The sequence below is a fragment of the Acomys minous genome, assembly GCF_964271855.1.
Source record: "Acomys minous genome assembly, chromosome: 15".
In the NCBI taxonomy this organism is placed as follows: domain Eukaryota; kingdom Metazoa; phylum Chordata; class Mammalia; order Rodentia; family Muridae; genus Acomys; species Acomys minous.
Window position 1 is genome coordinate 70353059 of NC_140497.1, and position 19009 is coordinate 70372067.

General features: G+C 38.6%; 1 protein-coding gene across 2 annotated transcripts; it reads left to right on the plus strand.

The window, feature by feature from the left end:
* The first annotated feature begins 1017 nt into the window (after positions 1 to 1017).
* PRR27 (proline rich 27) lies at positions 1018 to 18551 on the plus strand. 2 transcript variants are annotated; one of them, XM_084759549.1, is made up of 7 exons: positions 1018 to 1215; positions 9146 to 9207; positions 10375 to 10398; positions 13395 to 13418; positions 14721 to 15752; positions 16922 to 16972; positions 18460 to 18551. In XM_084759549.1, exons 2-6 carry the CDS (start codon positions 9157 to 9159, stop codon positions 16931 to 16933), a joined length of 1143 nt encoding a protein of 380 aa, XP_084615675.1. In that variant the 5' UTR covers positions 1018 to 1215; positions 9146 to 9156; the 3' UTR covers positions 16934 to 16972; positions 18460 to 18551. The 2 variants fall into 2 exon arrangements, with proteins under 2 accessions (XP_084615675.1, XP_084615676.1); XM_084759550.1 differs by lacking the exon at positions 10375 to 10398.
* The last annotated feature ends 458 nt before the right edge of the window (positions 18552 to 19009 follow it).

Genomic DNA, 19009 nt, shown 5'->3' on the forward strand with positions numbered 1-19009 from the left:
TACATAAATCTTAAATGGGTCATAGTAAAGTACCTCGCAACATTTCTTTTTTGCAGAATAAGGTAGTTAAGACATAGCATGATAATTATTTTTTACCTACACCTTCTTAAATCCCCTTGGTGGGGAGGCCTGGGGGCACTCAAAGAAAGAATAAGCAGGCTACCAAGATGAGACTTGATAGTCTATGACCATATAGTGGGGAAGGAGGTCCCCCTCAGTCTTAGACCTACGGGAGGGCAATAGGGTAAAAGCGGGAGGGAGGAGAGGAACTGGAGGATACAAGTGATGGGATAACAACTGAGTTGTAATCTGAATAAATTAATTGAATGTTTAAAAGTTTAAAAAAAATTTTTTTTTTGGTTAATACATCTGGAATATGGTCAGGGTCACAAAAAAAAATCTTAGATGTGTTGCCAAGGCAGACATGACTATTGAGGGTATAGAAGGCTGAGAAGTTTCTGAGCAATCACAAAATAGAGTCAGGACAAGCTGCCATTTCCTGAGTCAATTCACCTAGAACATAATCCGCCCATCTGTAGTGTTCTCAAATGACAAAACAGCAAAAGCAATCACCCCGTGCCCCTGTGAAGGCACCTACATGGTTAAGTACTTCCAGAGAAGATAGAGGCGTGGAGGATTATGAAGGAGGCAAAGGAGCAGGGGAGGGGGAAGATGGAGGGGAGGGGAGTGTTTATTTTAGTTTAGAAATCTGTTATACATATTAGCTATAGGAGGGGCGTTAGATGGGCTTTGTAGGAAACACTGCATGGCATCTGATGCAAAGACAAGAAATAAAGTCTGTATCTTTGACACCATAAACTGTCCCTTCGCTTTGCCCCTTGCATAGTTCAGTCTATCAAATCCCCTTAGCTCCTTTCTGTACGGTGTAAAGGGTCAAAGGCTATTCTGTAAAGGGCGAGTCTGCCATGTGTTGGGAAGAGATAGGCCAGTCAGAAGCTATGAGAACTCTTCTTTGTCTCCTTAGAACCTTCCATTCCTTAGCAGCCTGATGACGCTGCATTCTCTCTGTTGCCATTCTCTGGTGGCCTCACGTCTCCCAGACTTCATCCCTGGTAACTTAAAATATTATCCTCATAGTCAGTACAATTCTTCTGCCTTTCTACACTGAAGCAACCCTCCCAGGACAATATCTGGCCACTTAGGACTCTGAAATGAATGTTTACTTCCGTTTCCTCTAAGCATCTGAGTCTCAAAGTAAGTTTCTTCTCTGATGGTTGAGAAGGACATCTTACCGGATTCCAGGTTTTGTCAGAATGAAAGTTTGCAGTCTTCTTAGAATTAATTTAAGTTTCAAAACTATTTCCTTCCCTAATTGAAAAATATTGACCCCCATAGAGTATAAACACTAGTCACTTCTTGATTCATTGATAACTTTATTTTAATCTTGGTGTGATATGCTGATAACATGAGCTAAATCTGAAAATAACTTTAACTCTCCTCTTCAAGTTTCTAAGTGTAGGTGAGTTTTCCCTACTTCAAAGCTAGTAACTCTTCTTTTATTTACTCTGTTTTCTAGCCTCTTGAATGTTGTATCAGAAGTAGTAATGATTTTATTAACAAAGTTATCCAGGCATTTAGTAGTAGTAGTAGTAGTAGTGGCTGTTGTTATTGTTGTTGTTGTTAAAATTACTATTTTGTTAATAAGATAACTACTGATATTGTAGCTCAGTGATGATAAATTTATATCACAAATGAAATGCTTCTTACAGGAGCACCACACAACTTGTTCCTTGTCATGACACATTTTCTAATAACTCTTACACTTTCCTTTGACTATTTCCGTGGGGAGAAAGTTAGAAGAAGAAAATATGACAAGAAAATGAAAAATAAGGAGCCAAAATACGGGATTGGAAGATGATTAAGTGGTTGCTAAGTGTTGTGGGAAAGAACAGGAGCTGAGTACACAGGAATCATTCAAGGGAAGCATTAGGACAGTAGTGTACCAGTGGAGACCCACTACTATATCAGTGAGTAATAGTCAGAATGGAACATTTACCTACCAACAGTGAATAATTTGCAATTATTGCAAATAGGAAGAAAAGTGAATAAACCAAAATGGCATGGAAATCTAAGATAAAAAATAAAGCCTCATATTTGACCACGTCCCCTGGAGGGGGAGACCTGGTGGCACTCAGAGGAAGGACAGCAGGTTACCAAGAAGAGACTTGATACCCTATGAACATATACAGGGGGAGGTAATCCCCCTCAGGCACAGTCATAGGGGAGAGGAATAAGGAAAAAATGGGAGGGAGGGAAGATTGGGAGGATACAAGGGATGGGATAACCATTGAGATGTAACAAGAATAAATTAATTAAAAAAATAAAAAATAAACCTGACAGAATAAAAAAGAAAGGCATGGTATTGCATCCCTGAAATGAGAGATGGAGAACTGGCTGACTAAAGGTTATTGTTAGAATTAAGACAAAAACAAACAAACAAACAAAAAACCTTACTTATCATCAGTCTCTTTGACATTGGTGGGGGGAGACTCTTGCTTCTCCATTTGGTAGGCCCACCAGGACTAGGTGATAAGACCTGTCGTTGATACAACACACCTCAGAAGCACAAGACACAGGAAGTGAGCTCGGACTAAGCTGAAAGCTTCTTCCCGCCAGGGCAGTTTTTATGGTCACAGAAAATTCTATTCAGGCTGCTGGGGTGAAAGGCCATCGGCGGCCTGTGTATCGTATCCTGTGCTCTAGACCAACATGCCAAGCAGGATGTGGCCACTGGTGCTATAGTGGCAGTACTGATGTGGAGAGACCCACCCCTCAAGATGGACTGTGCACCCGGTACTGAATGCTAAACAAAACTCTGTTATGAGGAGATCATAGCCTCTCCAAGGCATGAGGGTAAAGGCTTTATTCTGTTGTTTATTTAAATGTACATAATGTTCTACTGCCTGCTAAATAAATACATTTATAGTCATAAACAATTGCCTGTAAGCCTTAATCAAAGAACGCCTCTTTCCCTTGAGCAGAGGGTGCATGCAAAGATTTATGGCTGAACAAGATGCAGAGCTCGGGTGACAGATGAGTACCCAGCCATAAACAACCACCCTCTCTAATGCTCAGGGGACACTGCAGAAGTGAGGAGCGAAAGGAATTTAAGGTGCAGGAAATAAGAAGAAGGACTGTAAAGTAAGATCTGGGTGAGGCACAGCCATTCAAATCCAAAGCTTACGCCAGCTGCGGGTATCTGCACTGCATTGGCATAAGAATGGACCTGTTAACAGCCAAGCAGGAAGAGAGTAAGAAGTCATGTGTTCCACCCTTGTGGCTGAACTACTTATAACTCATAGATTCTCCCAGTGTGCAACTCATTTCTTTCAGTCACTTTCACACTCCGTCGATGACCCCATAAATCTCCATTAGGTAGCCAGTTTTCGCACAGATGATCCTAGCTATTAACTTAACATTTCATTATGGATCACAAAAGGAAACCAAAAGTCAAAAGTCTTGAGTCTTGGAAAGGTGCTGGTAGGGGTGAGGGGGTGTGAGCTGGATCAGGAGGAGATAAAAGTAGAGCCAGGGGAATAATCAGAATACCTTATATATACATACGGAACTGTCAAAAGACAAAAAGTGAGTCGATTTAAACATGTAGTCGCTTACTGACCTAAAGGAGAAAAATGTGGTGGGCACTGTCAAAATATCTGATAACGTTTAAGATTTAAGAATTGTGAGGAGGAGTGGGCCTGTCTCAAGCTGTGGGTCTAGACCAGAAGCGCCAGGTCTCAGCTCTTTAAAAATCATAATTGCATTTTAGCAATATTCTTCTTTGGTTCTTCCCAGCGTGCCATTTCTTTTCTCTTCTTGTTTACATGAATTCTAACAAGTTGTCTGTGATAAACACCCTTGTTTTATGTTTTCTCTCTCTCTCTTTGTCTATCTGTCTGTCTGTCTCTGTCTCTCTCTCTGTTTTCTCTCTGTGTCTCTGTGTCTCTGTCTCTGTCTCTCTGTCTCTCTGTCTCTGTCTCTCTGTCTCTCTGTCTCTCTCTCCTTTCCTTTCACTCTCACTATCCCTCTTCTTCTCCCTCTCTCTCTCCCCCTCTGTGTGTATGTGCATGTGGGTGTGGGTATGAGTGTGAGTGGGTGTGTGTACGTGTGTGTATGCACATATACGTTGTGTGTGTGTAACCTTCTTGCTGTTGTGTATAATGTGCAGCCCACTTTTGTGTCTGTCATTACTTTTAGAAGACTCTCAGCCATCATTTCTTTTTTATATACATTTTTTATTGATAATATTCAGATTACATCTCAATTGTTATCCCATCCCTTGTATCCTCCCATTCTTCCCGCCCTCCCGCTTCCCCCTATTACCCTCCCCTATGACTGTGACTGAGGGGGACCTTCTCCCCCTGTATATGATCCTAGGGTATCAAGTCTCTTCTTGGTAGCCTGCTGTCCTTCCTCTGAGTGCCACCAGGTCTCCCCATCCAGGGGACGTGGTCAAATATGGGGCACCAGAGATCCTGTGAAAGTCAGTCCCCACTTTCCACTTAACTGTAGAGAATGTCCTGTCCATTGGCTGGATCTGTGTAGGAGTTTGATGTTTACTGCACGTATTGTCCTTGGTTGGTGCCACAGATTGAGCAGAAGCCCTGGGCCCAGATCCACCCATCATAGTGTTCTTCTTGCAGGTTTCTAGGACCCTCTGGATCCTTCTATTCCCCCATTCTCCCATACTTCTCTCACCTAGAGTCCCAGTAGAATGTCTTCATCTCTATCCCACTTTCCTGGTAAGTGAAAACTTTCATGGGACATGCCCCTTGGGCTAGTGTCCAGATATAAGTGAGTATATGCCATTTGACTCTTTCTGCTTCTGGGTTAACTCACTCATTATGATCATTTCTAGTTCAATCCATTTGTCCACAAATTTCAGAAATTCCTTATTTTTAATAGCTGAGTAGTATTCCATAGTGTAAATGTACCACAGTTTCTTTATCCAGTTTTCTATTGAGAGACACTTACCAGCCATCATTTCTTTAACTGTTCTGTCTTGTGGTCTTTGACTCTCCTGTGGTTACAACCATGTATGTGTTAAGACATTTACTGTTTAAGTTGCATTATATGCTGGTCATTTCCGTGAAAAATATCTTAGGTTTTCTGCTGCTTTGTTGATCCACGAACTATTGAAAAACATTCCATTCCTCTATAACTAACCTTTGGATTCTCGGCATTTCCGTTTCCTTCTTTCTAACAGTTTTCTTCTTTTTGCCAAAATTTCCTTCTTTTATCTTTCCTTTTATTATCAGAATCTTCAAGCCATTAAAATTATTTTAAATGTTGCATTTGAAAGTTCCAAAATCCATGCTATCAGTACTTTTTACGATCATCAGACATTTTTTTCTTGCTTTTCTGCATTTTTTGCATGTCTGATGTATGTTATAGTTCAGTAATAAGATAAATATGTTGATGCTGGTACATAACCATATATTTTCTTCTGAGAGACCACTAGTGTTGAGTGTTTTATTCTCATGCATGAGAGACCACATGGTGCACACAAAAGTGACCTTTTTCTCATTCCTGACAAATACTGCAGCCATTTTTAGGATCCAAGCAAGCATCTAACAGATGATACACATGCTCTGATGAATGACCAGGGAACTTCTAGACAGTACTATGTATAAACATCATTTATTTAAAACTTTATGAGAGATAGTAGGTTGTGAATAGTAAATGCATACTGTAGGAGAGATTTTCCAGTTTCTAAGGATTGTTCACAGTAGGAAATCCATATTATCTAAACGTAATGGTTTTCAGTCTGTGAAAATTTCATACATGCATAGAGTTTATTTTCATCACATCCACCCCTCAATCCTTTCCCTAACTTTTCCAAGACCCACCCCAAACAAACACCCTCTCTCAACAAGTTGGACTCAGTGGCATATAGTGTATCCAACAGAATGCTGTTTGTGTCTCTTCATGACCGTGGGGCACCTAGCATAGCCATACACTAATAAAAATAGAACAGGCTGTCCTCCCAGAAGCCATCAATGATCAATATCTCTTAGGAGTGGGAGCTTGTGAGCCTCTCCTCCCCTCCCCCGCCCCCGCCCCATCATGCTGAAATGCTGATTGGTTTGATATTCTGGAGGGTCTTACAAAAGACAACCACAGCTACAGTGAGTATATAAGCACCCTGGTCTTGTCACGTCCGGAAATTTTTTGTGTACCCTGGTCTTCCCTGACCTTTGGCTCTTATGATATTACAGCTCTCTCTTTCAAAACAGTCCCTGGATCTTAGAGAAGTAGGTGATACAGATGTCCCATTTGTAGCTAGGCACTCCGCAGACACTTATTCTCTGTACTATGACCATTGTGAGCTTTTTTTTATTAACCACCTTTCACTACACAAAGAAAATTCTCTGGTGAGGCCCGAGAGATGTACTGATCTTCAAACACAGAAATACAAACTTAGAGATTAAATTGATACTATGTGCACTTAACAAAACATAGTAGTATACTCACCTTTGGAACCTGTGGGCTCCCTAGCCATAGGCTCTTGACCAGGGTTGCATACTGGGTACCGATTTCTTTCTGTGAAGCAGGCCTTCAATTCAGTCAGAAACTGGTTGGTTATCTTACAACATCCCTGCCAGTACTGCAGGGATCCACATGTCTTTCCACAAGGGTCATTATTAAAATTTGTGTGTTTAACTTGGAATGCCTGTAGAATCTAGGGAAATAGAAAAGTGGTATGGGTGTGCGGGAGGGAGAAAGAGTTTACGGAAGGACATAGGAGAACACAGGTAAGATGAAGGAGGAAAGGGAAGTAAAGAGGAAGATCTAAATGGAGTGGAGTGGAAGAATAAGATATAGGAGGGAGTGAGGGATGGATAATTAGTATTAAGAATGTTTAAAAACTTTAGGAAACACTCAGCCACAGTCATAGTGGAGGGGAGTAAGGGGAAAGTGGGAGGGAGGGAGGAAAGGGAGGATATGAGGGATGGGATAGCCATTGAGATGTAATATGAATAAATTAATAAAATATAAAACTACAAAAAACTTTAGGAAACACACATACACACACATATATGTGTGTGTGTGTGTGTGTGTGTGTATATATATATATATATATATATATATATATATATATATATATATATAAAATTGCTTCAACCCTGAAAACAAGGTACCTTGTTCCCATCCTAAAATGCTCTTGATTTAAAAAAGATTCTCAATTGATTTGGGATGCATAAACTTAACAGGACAACTATAACCATATAATGTTTTCACATTCTTTCCTTTGTGGACCCTCTAGAGCCAGGCTATATTTAGGTGTTGGTATAAACTCCGGAAGATAGATGATAAATGTTTGAAGTTTTCACAGTCTTGTGACTAACTGAACAACAGTAGGAACATGGAAAATTTCTGTCAGTGCAAAAGAAAAGCTAGAGTTTCCAAAACATTAAAATAATTGAACTATTAGCTCAAGAAATGCCTATGAGGATTTTCCCATAGTTCTCCAACGCTATTCATGTATAAACAGAATAGAACACAAATGGTTTTTTAATGTCTTACAACTTTTAGACAGCATTATGTCTGTTGTTACTCTTTTATTGTCTCAATAAAAACCAGATGTGCCATTCAAGGATCACAACAGATTCCATGAAACAAGTGGTTCAAAACATCTTGAAAGTTTAAGCAGCTGAGCAAGAGCTGGTAAAAAATAAGACATGGACACTATGTATTTTTCCAGGTCTTTTTCTGTAAACATAGTTTTACAATCTTCACTTTCTTAAAGATTCAGCAGCAACCGCCATCCATGGTCTTATCCAGTAAACTTGAAATTTCTTCATATTATTAGAATATACAATAGAATAACAAAATTAGTACCTATGCCAAAAATATATAGGTTATAAAAATTATGGAAATAATTATAAAATTATTAACACATAATTATAAACAGTAACATACCTTAGATATATTGATTATTTAGATATTCATTTTGAATAGATCAAAGATTTAATATTATTACTCCTAGTAAAAGATATCAGGTGGAATACTTCTATTTTTCACATTTGGGAACTCAGAATTATCCTGCAGTATTGCCTTTGTATAAACATATTTTTTTTCAAGAATGGAGATATTTTATGTTTTTGAAGAAGGAAAGAGCTATAAACATCAACAATAAAGCAGCTAGAATTTTGTTGTTGTTATACAAAAAAACCTAACCAAGACATACACTTAAATTAAGTACTCCTTTATTCTTAAAGGCCAAAAAAAATGAGGCAATTAAAAGTCCAACATGCCAAATGGCATGTTAGAAAAAAAAAAACTACAGTGAGAAATTTTTCCAGATAGATGGTTTAGTCTCCCATTGAAACTGTAGATGCACACTCTCAATAAGGTACTCCACAACATGACTACTTAAAACAATTCCATTTCCTGGTATGTCCTTCAAACTAATTGCAAAAGATGCCCTTCAGTAACAAATTGAGTCAACTTCCATACAAAGAAGACTGAGAGGTAGCTTCTACAGCCAGTGATCCCCAGGTATCCTGCTCAAACTATAGCACTAGCCAAGGACAATACATGCAATAAACTTCGAACCCCTACCCAGATCTAGCCAATGGACAGGACATTCTCCACAGTTGAGTGGAGAGTGGGGACTGACTTTCACATGAACTCTGGTGCCCCATATTTGACCACGTCCCCTGGAGGGGGAGACCTGGTGGCACTCAGAGGAAGGATAGCAGGCTACCAAGAAGAGACTTGATACCCTAGGAGCATATATGGGGGAGGAGGTCCCCCTCAGTCACAGTCATAGGGGAGGGGAGTAAGGGGAAAGTGGGAGGGAGGGAGGAATGGGAGGATACAAGGGATGGGCTAACAATTGAGATGTAATATGGATAAATTAATAATATATATATATAAAGAAAAAAGAAAATTGAGTTAGAAGTTGATTAATTACTAAAAAGAAAAGAAAAATGATCGAGCTTTAGTGTCATCTCTGTCAAGCCATGCTGATAAAGTTAAAAACAGGACAAGCTTTCAGTTCAGTGTCTTCCTTGCCCAACTAGTAAATCCATTTAATGTCTGTTTCTCTCTCAGAGAGAAATAACTTAAAACATATTGTGTATGTTCTGAAAATGAATTCTCCTATTTACGTTTGCAGGGTCAATCAAAATGAAGTTACTTCTTTGGGCCTGCATCATGTGTGTTGCTTTTGCAAAGAGGGTAAGTAGCTAGACTCTCAGGACTGGTATCCGTGCATATAGATGGCAGCTAAGTGTTGGCGAGACAGGTATAAGTCATCGGAGAAACATGTTGTGGGCATAAGTTTGGCTACGTCAAAAATCTTGAAAAGAAATTTTCAAAAGCAAAATAATACGGTTCTGAACCATGGAACAGATCAACAGTGTGGATAGGAGGTGGGCTTCGATGCAGGAAGCTGACAGGAGAAAGTGTTGTAGGAAATTCCAATCCCATACAGATAATCTTAGGGTTTCTCTGGCAGAGAGAGCCTATTGCTGAGATAGCCATGTCAAGAGCCAAAGGGTACTCAATGGGGCAGAAGGAAATGCACACGATGACATTCAGTTTAATGTAAACAGATAAGGCTCTAGAGCAATTTTCTTAACATTCAGAATCCCACTCTGTAGTCCTGGCTGGCCTAGAGATCCTTATGGAGGCCATGATGACCTCAAACTCACAGGGATTTGGCTGACTCTGCCTTCTGGAAGCTGGGGATAAAGGTGTGGGTGCCTGGTCTGAAGCAGTCTTAACTCTAGCACGGGAGCATATTAAACTTTCTCTTTGGGAAAGGAGCATCCCCTCCAAGTCATTGCGTTGAATACTAAATAGGATAGTTACTGAAAGTGCTCTCTGCAAAGTTCCTAAGATAGAGAAATCCAGACTACTTGACGCTTACAATTATTATTAGCATCTTGACTAAATTCCAAAGCATTATTATGTCCCTTAAATGTATCTAAAATAATTTCTAAGTCCTAAAATAGTATATATTGATTTTTCCTACTCTCGTTTTTAATTCTGTATGGTATCTTATCCATGATGAAGTTTCATTAGATAACAATGCATGGGTCTACAAAAAGTGGCAATAGAACACACACACACATACACACACATACACACACACACACAAACACGCACACGCATATACATCACACATGGCAACACCAGAGTGGTAAAAGAGAAGAAGAGAAATAACATGTATGACTAAGAGCCAAATGACCTTTCATATGGCAATATTGCACAAAATTGCAAAATAAATTCTATTCACCCAAAATAGGATGGGGCTATGCAAATTTTTCTGTAACAGGAAAGTCTGAATGCAAGCGCCCTCAAATAAATAACCACATTAAAATATTTTCTTTTTTTTTTTAGCGGCGTTACCCATTTATTCATAAGGTAAAACCTTTCAATTTCTATACAAATATCGGTTATTATCATTAAAGTATATTGCATTCAAAGATTCTCCATTTATTGACAATGCAATTGACCTTAATTGCCATTAAATATTTGTTTTACTGATTGCTTCAAATTAAATGACAAAATTTTATAAAATATAAATATACTTCTTGCATTAATCATATTTACCGGCAAGCCTTCGTGTTTGATGACCAAAAATGTGAAATGGACTCCTTTTATGGTGGGATCAAAGTTTGTTAGGCCATGATTTTCCTTCATCTCTCTATGATATTTCTTAATTTGTACTTAAGTAATATGATCTATGAGACAGTGATGACATGAGATATTAGAACAGAAGAAAACATGCCAAACCACTATATAGTCAATTATACATTTTGTTTGTATCTAGGTTGTTTAGCTTGAGAAGAGGTCTCATGCAGCCCAGGCTAGCCTGGAACACTCTGACCCTAAACATCTGGATACCCATGCTTACACCTCCCAAGGATTAGCATTATAGGCATCTTTACCATCATGCAGACACCGTCATGCAGACAATGAAAACTACAATGACAAATATGTACTAAGAAAGTTACAAGTATTCTTATCCACAAATGTGTTATGGATTTATTTTAAAAAAAAACAAAGTATAATAAAACAAAACAAAACAAAAGAAATGGCCTAGGATGCAAATGCTTCTGAATAAAAATGACTAAACTTATGGCAAAGCAGTTGAAAACCTCTGAATTCTTCAACACTGAAACAGTATAATGTGTATTTTGAAATTTTAAACTAACAATCATCAGATTCTGGGGTTTTTAACCAATAATGAAAATAATTGACTTCACTTCTAGGCCTGACGTGGGATATTATTATTGTGCATATCTTGTACTTTATGAAATATGGAAAAACATCCATTGGAAGACTTTAATATTAGTAATTCTAAAAATAAATCTAAAATTAGAACGCAATATTAAATTTTAAGTGGAAAGTTTGACTGGCTGCAGGGGCAGTATTCCAGACATTTGAATAAGAAATCTGGTTGCATTTTGTAATAGCTAGGATCCTAATGTTTATAAAATGTGTGTGTGTGTGTGTGTATGTGTTATGTGTGTTATATGTAATACTATTCATGAAAAATATTAAAATACTTCAAAGTCCCTGAAAAAAAAAGTTTACCTATTGAGAAGCTGTGCTGAAAGGCTCATTTCATAGCTAAGATTTTGCAGCAGGGACAAATGATGATAATAAACTAGATATAAAATAACAAACTAAATATAAAAGTGAATCAAAATTTTTGGCTCTGCTACTTGAAAGTTTCTAAATATAACTTCAAAAATTAAGTGGTAGCATAGAAACAGGAGCTGGGTAAACAGAGTAATCCTTTAATAGCCATGGTGTGCTATGTGTAGGAGGGGGGTATATCCATGTGCTCATAGGGGGCTGTGCGTGTGTGTGATGGTGTGTGTGTCCACACTGATGTGGAAGACAGAAGTTGAAGTTGGCATCCTATTTGGTTTCTCTACATTATGTCTCAAGGTAAGGTCTCTCTCCTTACTCACCCAATGACTAGGCAAGGCTGGCCAGCCAACAAACTGCAGATTTCCTCCTGTCCTCACGTCTCACCCTACCCTCACCCCAAACTGGGATTATAGGTGTACACTTCTGTGTCTGGCTCTTTAAAAAATAATTCTACATATACAATATCCTTTATTTGTATTAGTTTGAGAGTTTTCCATTTGACACAACGTGTTTTTAACCATATTTATTCCTTGTCCCTCAACTCTATTATGTCTGGACTCTATGTGGACACTGGAGATAAAAGGGCAGGTCCTCATGCTTACATGACAGGAACTTTATTGACGGAGCCATCCCCTCAGCCCTGTATATCACCGTATCACTCTTTAAATTTTGTTTATTTATATAACATTTTCGTTATTTTAAAATTTTTCTCATATAATATATTTTGGTCATATTCTTTCTCTTCTCCCAAGTCCTCCCAGATTCTCTGCACCTCCAAACCCACCCAAGGTCATATTCTTTTTCTCTCTTAAAAAACCTCAAAGAACCAAAAAAACAGGAAAACAAAACAAGACAAAACAAAGAAGACAAAGAACAAAACAAAGCAAAAAAAAAACCACTAAACAATAGAAAAGCACACACCAAAAAAAAAAAAAAAAAAAAAAAAAAAAAACCAGTCTGGGATCAGCAGGGATCAACAGCAAATAGCTTCTGGGTTAGGGGTGGGACTTTGTGCCCACTTCCTGGTCCTTGCTGGTCTTTTGCATGCTGTCACAGTTTCCGGAAGTCAGTATGTGGATCAGTCTTCTTGTGTCTGGAAGACACTGTTTCATTAGAGTTATCCACCACCTCTGGCTCTTACATTCTTTTTGCCTCCTCTTCTGAGTATATCCCTGATCCTTAAGTAGAAGGGTTTGAGAAAGACATCTAGTTAAAGGCTAAGTGTTCCAAGGTCTCTCACTGTGTGCACATTGACCAGCTGTGTTAATTGTCATCTCTACTGCAAGAAGCCTCTCTGGTGCTGGCTGAGCAGCACACTGGTCTATGGGTATAGCAATGTGTCATTAGAAGTCTTTTAGCAGAACAATATTAGTGATTTCTCCTAGAGCCATTGTTGCACTGCGCCTCAGGTTCTTCCACACACTAGCATGGTCAAGCATCATACCACAGTTAAAGGGTGTTTACTGAAGCCAGACATCATGGCACAAGCCAGTGATCCAGAACTCCAGGGGCCAAACTGGAAGGATTGCTATAACTTTGAGATCAGTTTGGGCTATATATCAAGGACCAGGCCTAAGGCCATGTAGAAAGATACTGAAGAAGAAGAAGAATAATAATAATAATAATAATAATAATAATAATAATAATAATAATAATAATAATAATAATATTAAATCTCCGATTTTAAGCAGAGATTTGAAGTGTTGTTTTTTTTTTCAATGACATCAACTTTAAAATAAATCTTTTCTTTCTTTCAGAAATCACCCACATTCAGTGAAGAGGTAAAGTACACTTACAACTATTTATAATTAACTGTACTAATATGTAGCTTGTACTATTTTTTTCTTTAAGTTATTTTTTCCATCAAATAATGTTAAATAATTTGGCTTTATTATACTTTTCCTTGAAGGACTAGGGCATTCATTTTGGAAAAATGTTCACTTTTTTTCTTCTCATGGACCCATTTATGTATGAATATGTAGCCATATTCATGTTTATACATCATAGAACTTTTTATCCACCCTGATAGCCATCCTGCCCATCACTGTACTTGCTTATGTCATTGAGTGGATTAAAGTGAAAAACATAATCTTATAAAGTTTGACATTATAGAAAGTATAGTTGATAAGAAAGGCAGAACTTTACAAAGAAAATGTGAAAACTGAATCTATGTCCATGGGGAGTCTATCATTAGGAAAATACATTGGAATGCATCTAAAGAAAACAACTCTGGGCATAAGAAACATTAAGTATAATTCTTTGAATTATAATCAAGCTGTAGTTGTATAACAGACCAAAATTCTAAGATCTCATGAAAACTGATACAATTTTTTAAAAAGCACTATATATGCACCAGTAAGAAACATTTCTGTTTTTGTGAATTCTTACATAATTATGTGACCTGAGCTCTCTGGAAATTTTCCAGAAAAGGATACATAAATCTAGGACAGCAGGAGGAAAAGGTGTAGGTCCTACCACAAGAGAGAATTAGAAATTTGATGATAAACTCAGGAATATTATTAAAATACTCATTTAGAAAAGAAATACCACTGGGAAAATGATATATGAAAAACCAAGTCTGTTTTCCATATTTTCTGCCTACCCTTCTGATAACAGTTCCTTGAAGGAACTGAAGTCTTGAGGAAACAGGGCAAATCCAGGGCACAGGTCACAAATAGTCATATACCTGGAAGAGGAGTATGAAAGTGGGAGGGTTCAAGTAGGACAATTTAGAGTTAAGTTCAGCAGGCATCAAGAAAAAACATGGCGGATAGAAGGCTAGAATAAATAGTTCTTTCATCCTATGTCAGTCTTTTAAATTGCAGTTGTCTGTATTCTATACCCATCCTGGCCTAGGCAGTGTATTCTGTTACTATGTAGCACTCATTTGCCTATAGACAAAGGTACTTCTCCTTGAGATTGGGTCTATCAGATGTTCTCAAACTATTTTCGTTTCAGTAATTATGAGTGCATATTAGTTTTTAAAAAGACATTACTTGTATATGCCCACTGTCATAACAGAAATAATATATAGCTAGCTATATAAACAATAAACTACAATCAACTCCTTTCCTTCCATTTAGGATTACTATGGAAATCGCTACCCAATTAGTCCATCACTGAATATCCCATACGGCTTATGGAATGAAAATTTACCGCCCTTTCTTTTGCCTCCTCTTGACACTCACAAAGGAAATGGCATCACCAAATTCCAGGGAAATAATCCTGAACTTGAAAGAGGGCCACCTCAATACCCTTGGATCCTCACTTCTTCTAAAGTTCACTATGTATACCAAAACCCTAACTATCCGGCTGATGCTTCAATGAATGCTCCTGCAGAAACTGCTCCTCTTCCTCCTCCTCCTCCTCCTCCTCCTCCCCCTCCTCCTCCCCCTCCTCCCCCTCCGCCTCCCCCTCCTCCGCCTCTGCCTCCTCCTCCTCCTCCTCCTCCTCTGCCTCCTCCCAGGCCATATCCCTTTGTTTTACCTCCAAAGATTTCTCTTGTCTCACCTGTTGTAGCTGAGCCTGCAAGTGGCCCTCCTGCGCCTCTTGCAGGAGAGGGTCTGGTACCCGAGCTCGGTGTAGACAAAGCTATTCCAGGCCTACCTCCTGCAGTCAAACTTGGACCACCCCCACCAGGTGTTGAACCCAAGCCTCCCGCACCTGAGCCTGTTCCAGCCCAGTTTGGTGCACCTGAGCCTGCCCCAGCCCAGTTTGCTGCTCCTGAACCTGTTTCTGCCCTATCTGGGGCAGCTGAGCCTGCTGTAGCCCACGCCATGGCACCTGAACCCCCTCCACCCCAATCTGTGGCTGTAGCCCAACCTATACCAGGTGAATCTCCTGCAGTTCAACCTGTAGAAAACAAGCCTGCTCCAGGTGAACCCGCTGCACCCCAGGCTATACTCGCTGATCCTGCTGTAGGCCAACCTGTTGAAGCAAAGCCTGCTCCAGCTGAGCCTCCTCCAGCCCAACCCCCTCTAGCTGAACCTATTTCTAGCCAGACTATTATGGGAAAACTTATTACAGCTGAGCCTACTGAAGTGAAACAGGAGGGAACGGAGCCTGTCGAAGCCAAATCTGGTGGCCAAGAACCGCCGCCTCTTCTTTTTTACCAGGTAGGTTACCTACCCCATACCACTGCAATGCCGGGGCTTTGTAGAGGGGAAAACACACAACTCCTGTACAAGAAAGACACCCGCTTGAAGGTTTGGAGATGGTCTTTTAGAAGTCAGTCAATAAATAAGTGCAAATATTCAACGTGTATAGGACATTTGCGTATACCCATGAAAAGAATTTTCAGGATTTGAATATTTGAATATACCCACTAGAGCCTCGATACTCCTTACTCTATTCTGCGTCTTCTCGTATCTCACACCTTTGATGAACTTTGTTAGGTGAGGATGCTGAGTGGGTCTGTAGAGATGGCTCAGTGGTTAAGAGCTCTTATTCTCGAGTGGAACACAGATTCAATTCCCAGCACCCACACACAGGTTCACACCCATCTGTAAGTCTAGGTCCAGGGCATTCAGCACACTCGTCCGGCCTCCACTTGCCCAGGCCTGTACGTGGGGTGTGTGTGTGTGTGTGTTATATATATATTATATATATATAATGCAGACAATATTCATACACATATAGTAAAAAAAGATTTCAAGTGATCAGTTTGACAGTCTTACATTATTCCTCATATTAGTGGAAGATTTAAGTTTTTCCCCATATACTAAGCACAGATAACACACACACACATACACACACACATGTACACATATATGCACAAACATTTAACCTATAATGTGTAATACCTGGCAGGCAACATGCTACAACAATTACCGGTTCATTTTTCTGCTTCCTGTGTCTTAATAACAACTATTTTCCAGAACGTGAAGTTCAAATCATGAAAAAAAAAAAAAACAAAACAAAACAAAACAAACAAACAAACAAAACCCTCTTCTCCCCCGTAACTCTTTAGGTTTGCATACAGGGTCTCATTATGTAAGGCAGGCTAACCTAGAACTCGTGGAGATCAACCTACCTCAGCCTCCTGAGTGCTAGTACTAAAAGTATACACCGCCACGCCCAGAGTCTGTCCCATACTTTTAAACACACACTTATTTCAGGCAAGAGAGGAGACCCATTTTATAGTATTCATTTTGTCTGGAAGCAAATGTCTCGTGCCTTTTGTAGAGCATCTCAGAATAGCTAAATTATTTAGAATAGCAAGCCCAGGTGATAACAAAACAAAGCATATTTCAATCATAAATGAAAACCTATTTTTCCTTTTTAGGAAGAAAAATGAGAATTTCTCTGGAGGAGAGGGATCTGTTCACGTGTTTATGTAAGTCCTACATAGTAACGAGATGTTGGGGCTGTAGATAAGCATATTGTACCTCCTCTGCTGAAACTACCTCTTGATATATATTATTTTACTACATGAGAATGAAAAAGTGGGATGTGGTTGCTGGCTATCTGTGCCTCAGATGTTAAGACGTGATGAATTTATGTCGTGTGCAAATATTTTTCAGACTGTTTTGAGACTAGAAAAAAATTCTTCTTTAGACTGATCCAAATTATGACTCAACTTGCGTGCAGTAATAGTCATGAATTTAGGAACAAGCTTCTATAAATGGGAAGGAGACTAAACTGTAGAGGACAAGTGCCTCCTGTTAAGGCATTTTGTATGTGCTGAGCCTCCATTCTTACCCACCTCCTACGCCTCCATCTCCCCTCACACACTGTACTTAAGAATAAAGGCACTGGCCAACATGCTCGGTTAAGCATCTTCCCACTTCCTGCCTTTTCAAAAAAAAAATGAGCAAGATAAATTAAATGAATAAACTATTTCCAAGTACTTACTTCTCTGTCACACCCCCAAACTATTACCAAGTTAGGATTATAAATGTGATCACTGGACAAGGAAATGGGGTGACACTATTGTGTCAGCCAAATAAAAACTCTCCTGAGATGCCATCCATGCCTAGGTCAGGATGAGAATCAAATGTGATGGCAGGTAGCACTGTTCTTGATGCATCATAACAAGGTCCGTTCCCAAGGACATCAGATATGTTCAGTGTTCACTGCTAAATTATTTGACATTTTACTTCACTAGTGTTTAATGTGAGAGGCCTATTTTTGAATAATACTGAGATATTAGACACATTTAACAATTTCGCATTTTCACAAGCATGCGTATCAGGTTTCTTACATATAAGAGACTCAATCTGAATAGGTAAAGTGGAAGCACATTACATTCTGGAAAGTCTATTAAAATGGAGGAAGAATTCTTTTTTACGTTATTCAATATCATGAGACAGTATTGATTTGAAATCAATAGCTACACAAGCCCATGTTTTGAGATACCTATATATGCATTCAAATAAACTGTGGTGTTGCATTTTAATTAAACTGTTACAAGGATGCTTATTAATTCCTATAAGAGATGTAATTGTAAGATTAATGCATACTTAAGCAGACAGAAATAGAACACATCATATATATGCACATATATATATATATATACATACACACACACACACACACACACACACACACACACACACACACACACACACACATATGACCAGGCTGACCTCGAACTCACAGAGATCTGTCTGCCCAAGTAATGAGATTATAGGCATGCACCACCACGCCTGGCAAAACATTATTTCTTTTAAATGTGTATTGTGATGTGTATTTTCAGATGACTATTCTATATAGCCCTTTATCATAACAAACTCATGAGTCAAGAAAAATTATTTTGCTTCATGTGTAAGAAATTTGACAATTTATTATACAAAATTGATGTGTTTTTTTTTTTTTTTACAGATATCGATGAAGAAATCAAAGAAATCTAAATGGTCTTTCTTTTCTCTACAAATAGTTTACTATGTTTTATTAAAATTATCAGTCTCCCCATATTGAATGGTTTGTGCTGGATTTCTTTAGACCTTATAACAAAGTAATATTGATGGAATGCTTTATTTTCAGTTCAAATTTTAAAATACATACTTTATTGGTATACCTACGGAAATTTCAACAAATTTAAATATATGGTAATGGACTAAATACCTCTTTTAAAAAATAGCCTCTAGGATACAACAAGTGTACACTTTTTGTCTTTTGTGTCTAAATACTTTCCCCCAGGGACCATTTTGACCACTGACTCCCCACCCACTCACCATTTTCTTTTCTTCAAAATGTCATCAACTTTTCTGAATAATGCATTTATAATACCACCTCGCACGGCACTGGTGTCAGGAGCCATTCCATGTTCCTTTCAAAGATTCAACCCTGATAATAATCATACAAATAGATCTTGTTCTCATTTTAAATACAATGACTTACTGATGATTAAATATCTACAAAATATTTGCAG

What these genes read in the sequence shown, in the direction of transcription:
- PRR27 (XM_084759549.1), top strand. Translation starts at nt 9,157, where the DNA reads ATGAAGTTACTTCTTTGGGCCTGCATCATGTGTGTTGCTTTTGCAAAG. An exon ending in GTGTTGCTTTTGCAAAGAGG is followed by an intron (nt 9,208 to 10,374) that starts GTAAGTAGCTAG and finishes TTTTTTTTTTAG; the next exon opens with CGGCGTTACCCATTTATTCA. An exon ending in GTTACCCATTTATTCATAAG is followed by an intron (nt 10,399 to 13,394) that starts GTAAAACCTTTC and finishes TCTTTCTTTCAG; the next exon opens with AAATCACCCACATTCAGTGA.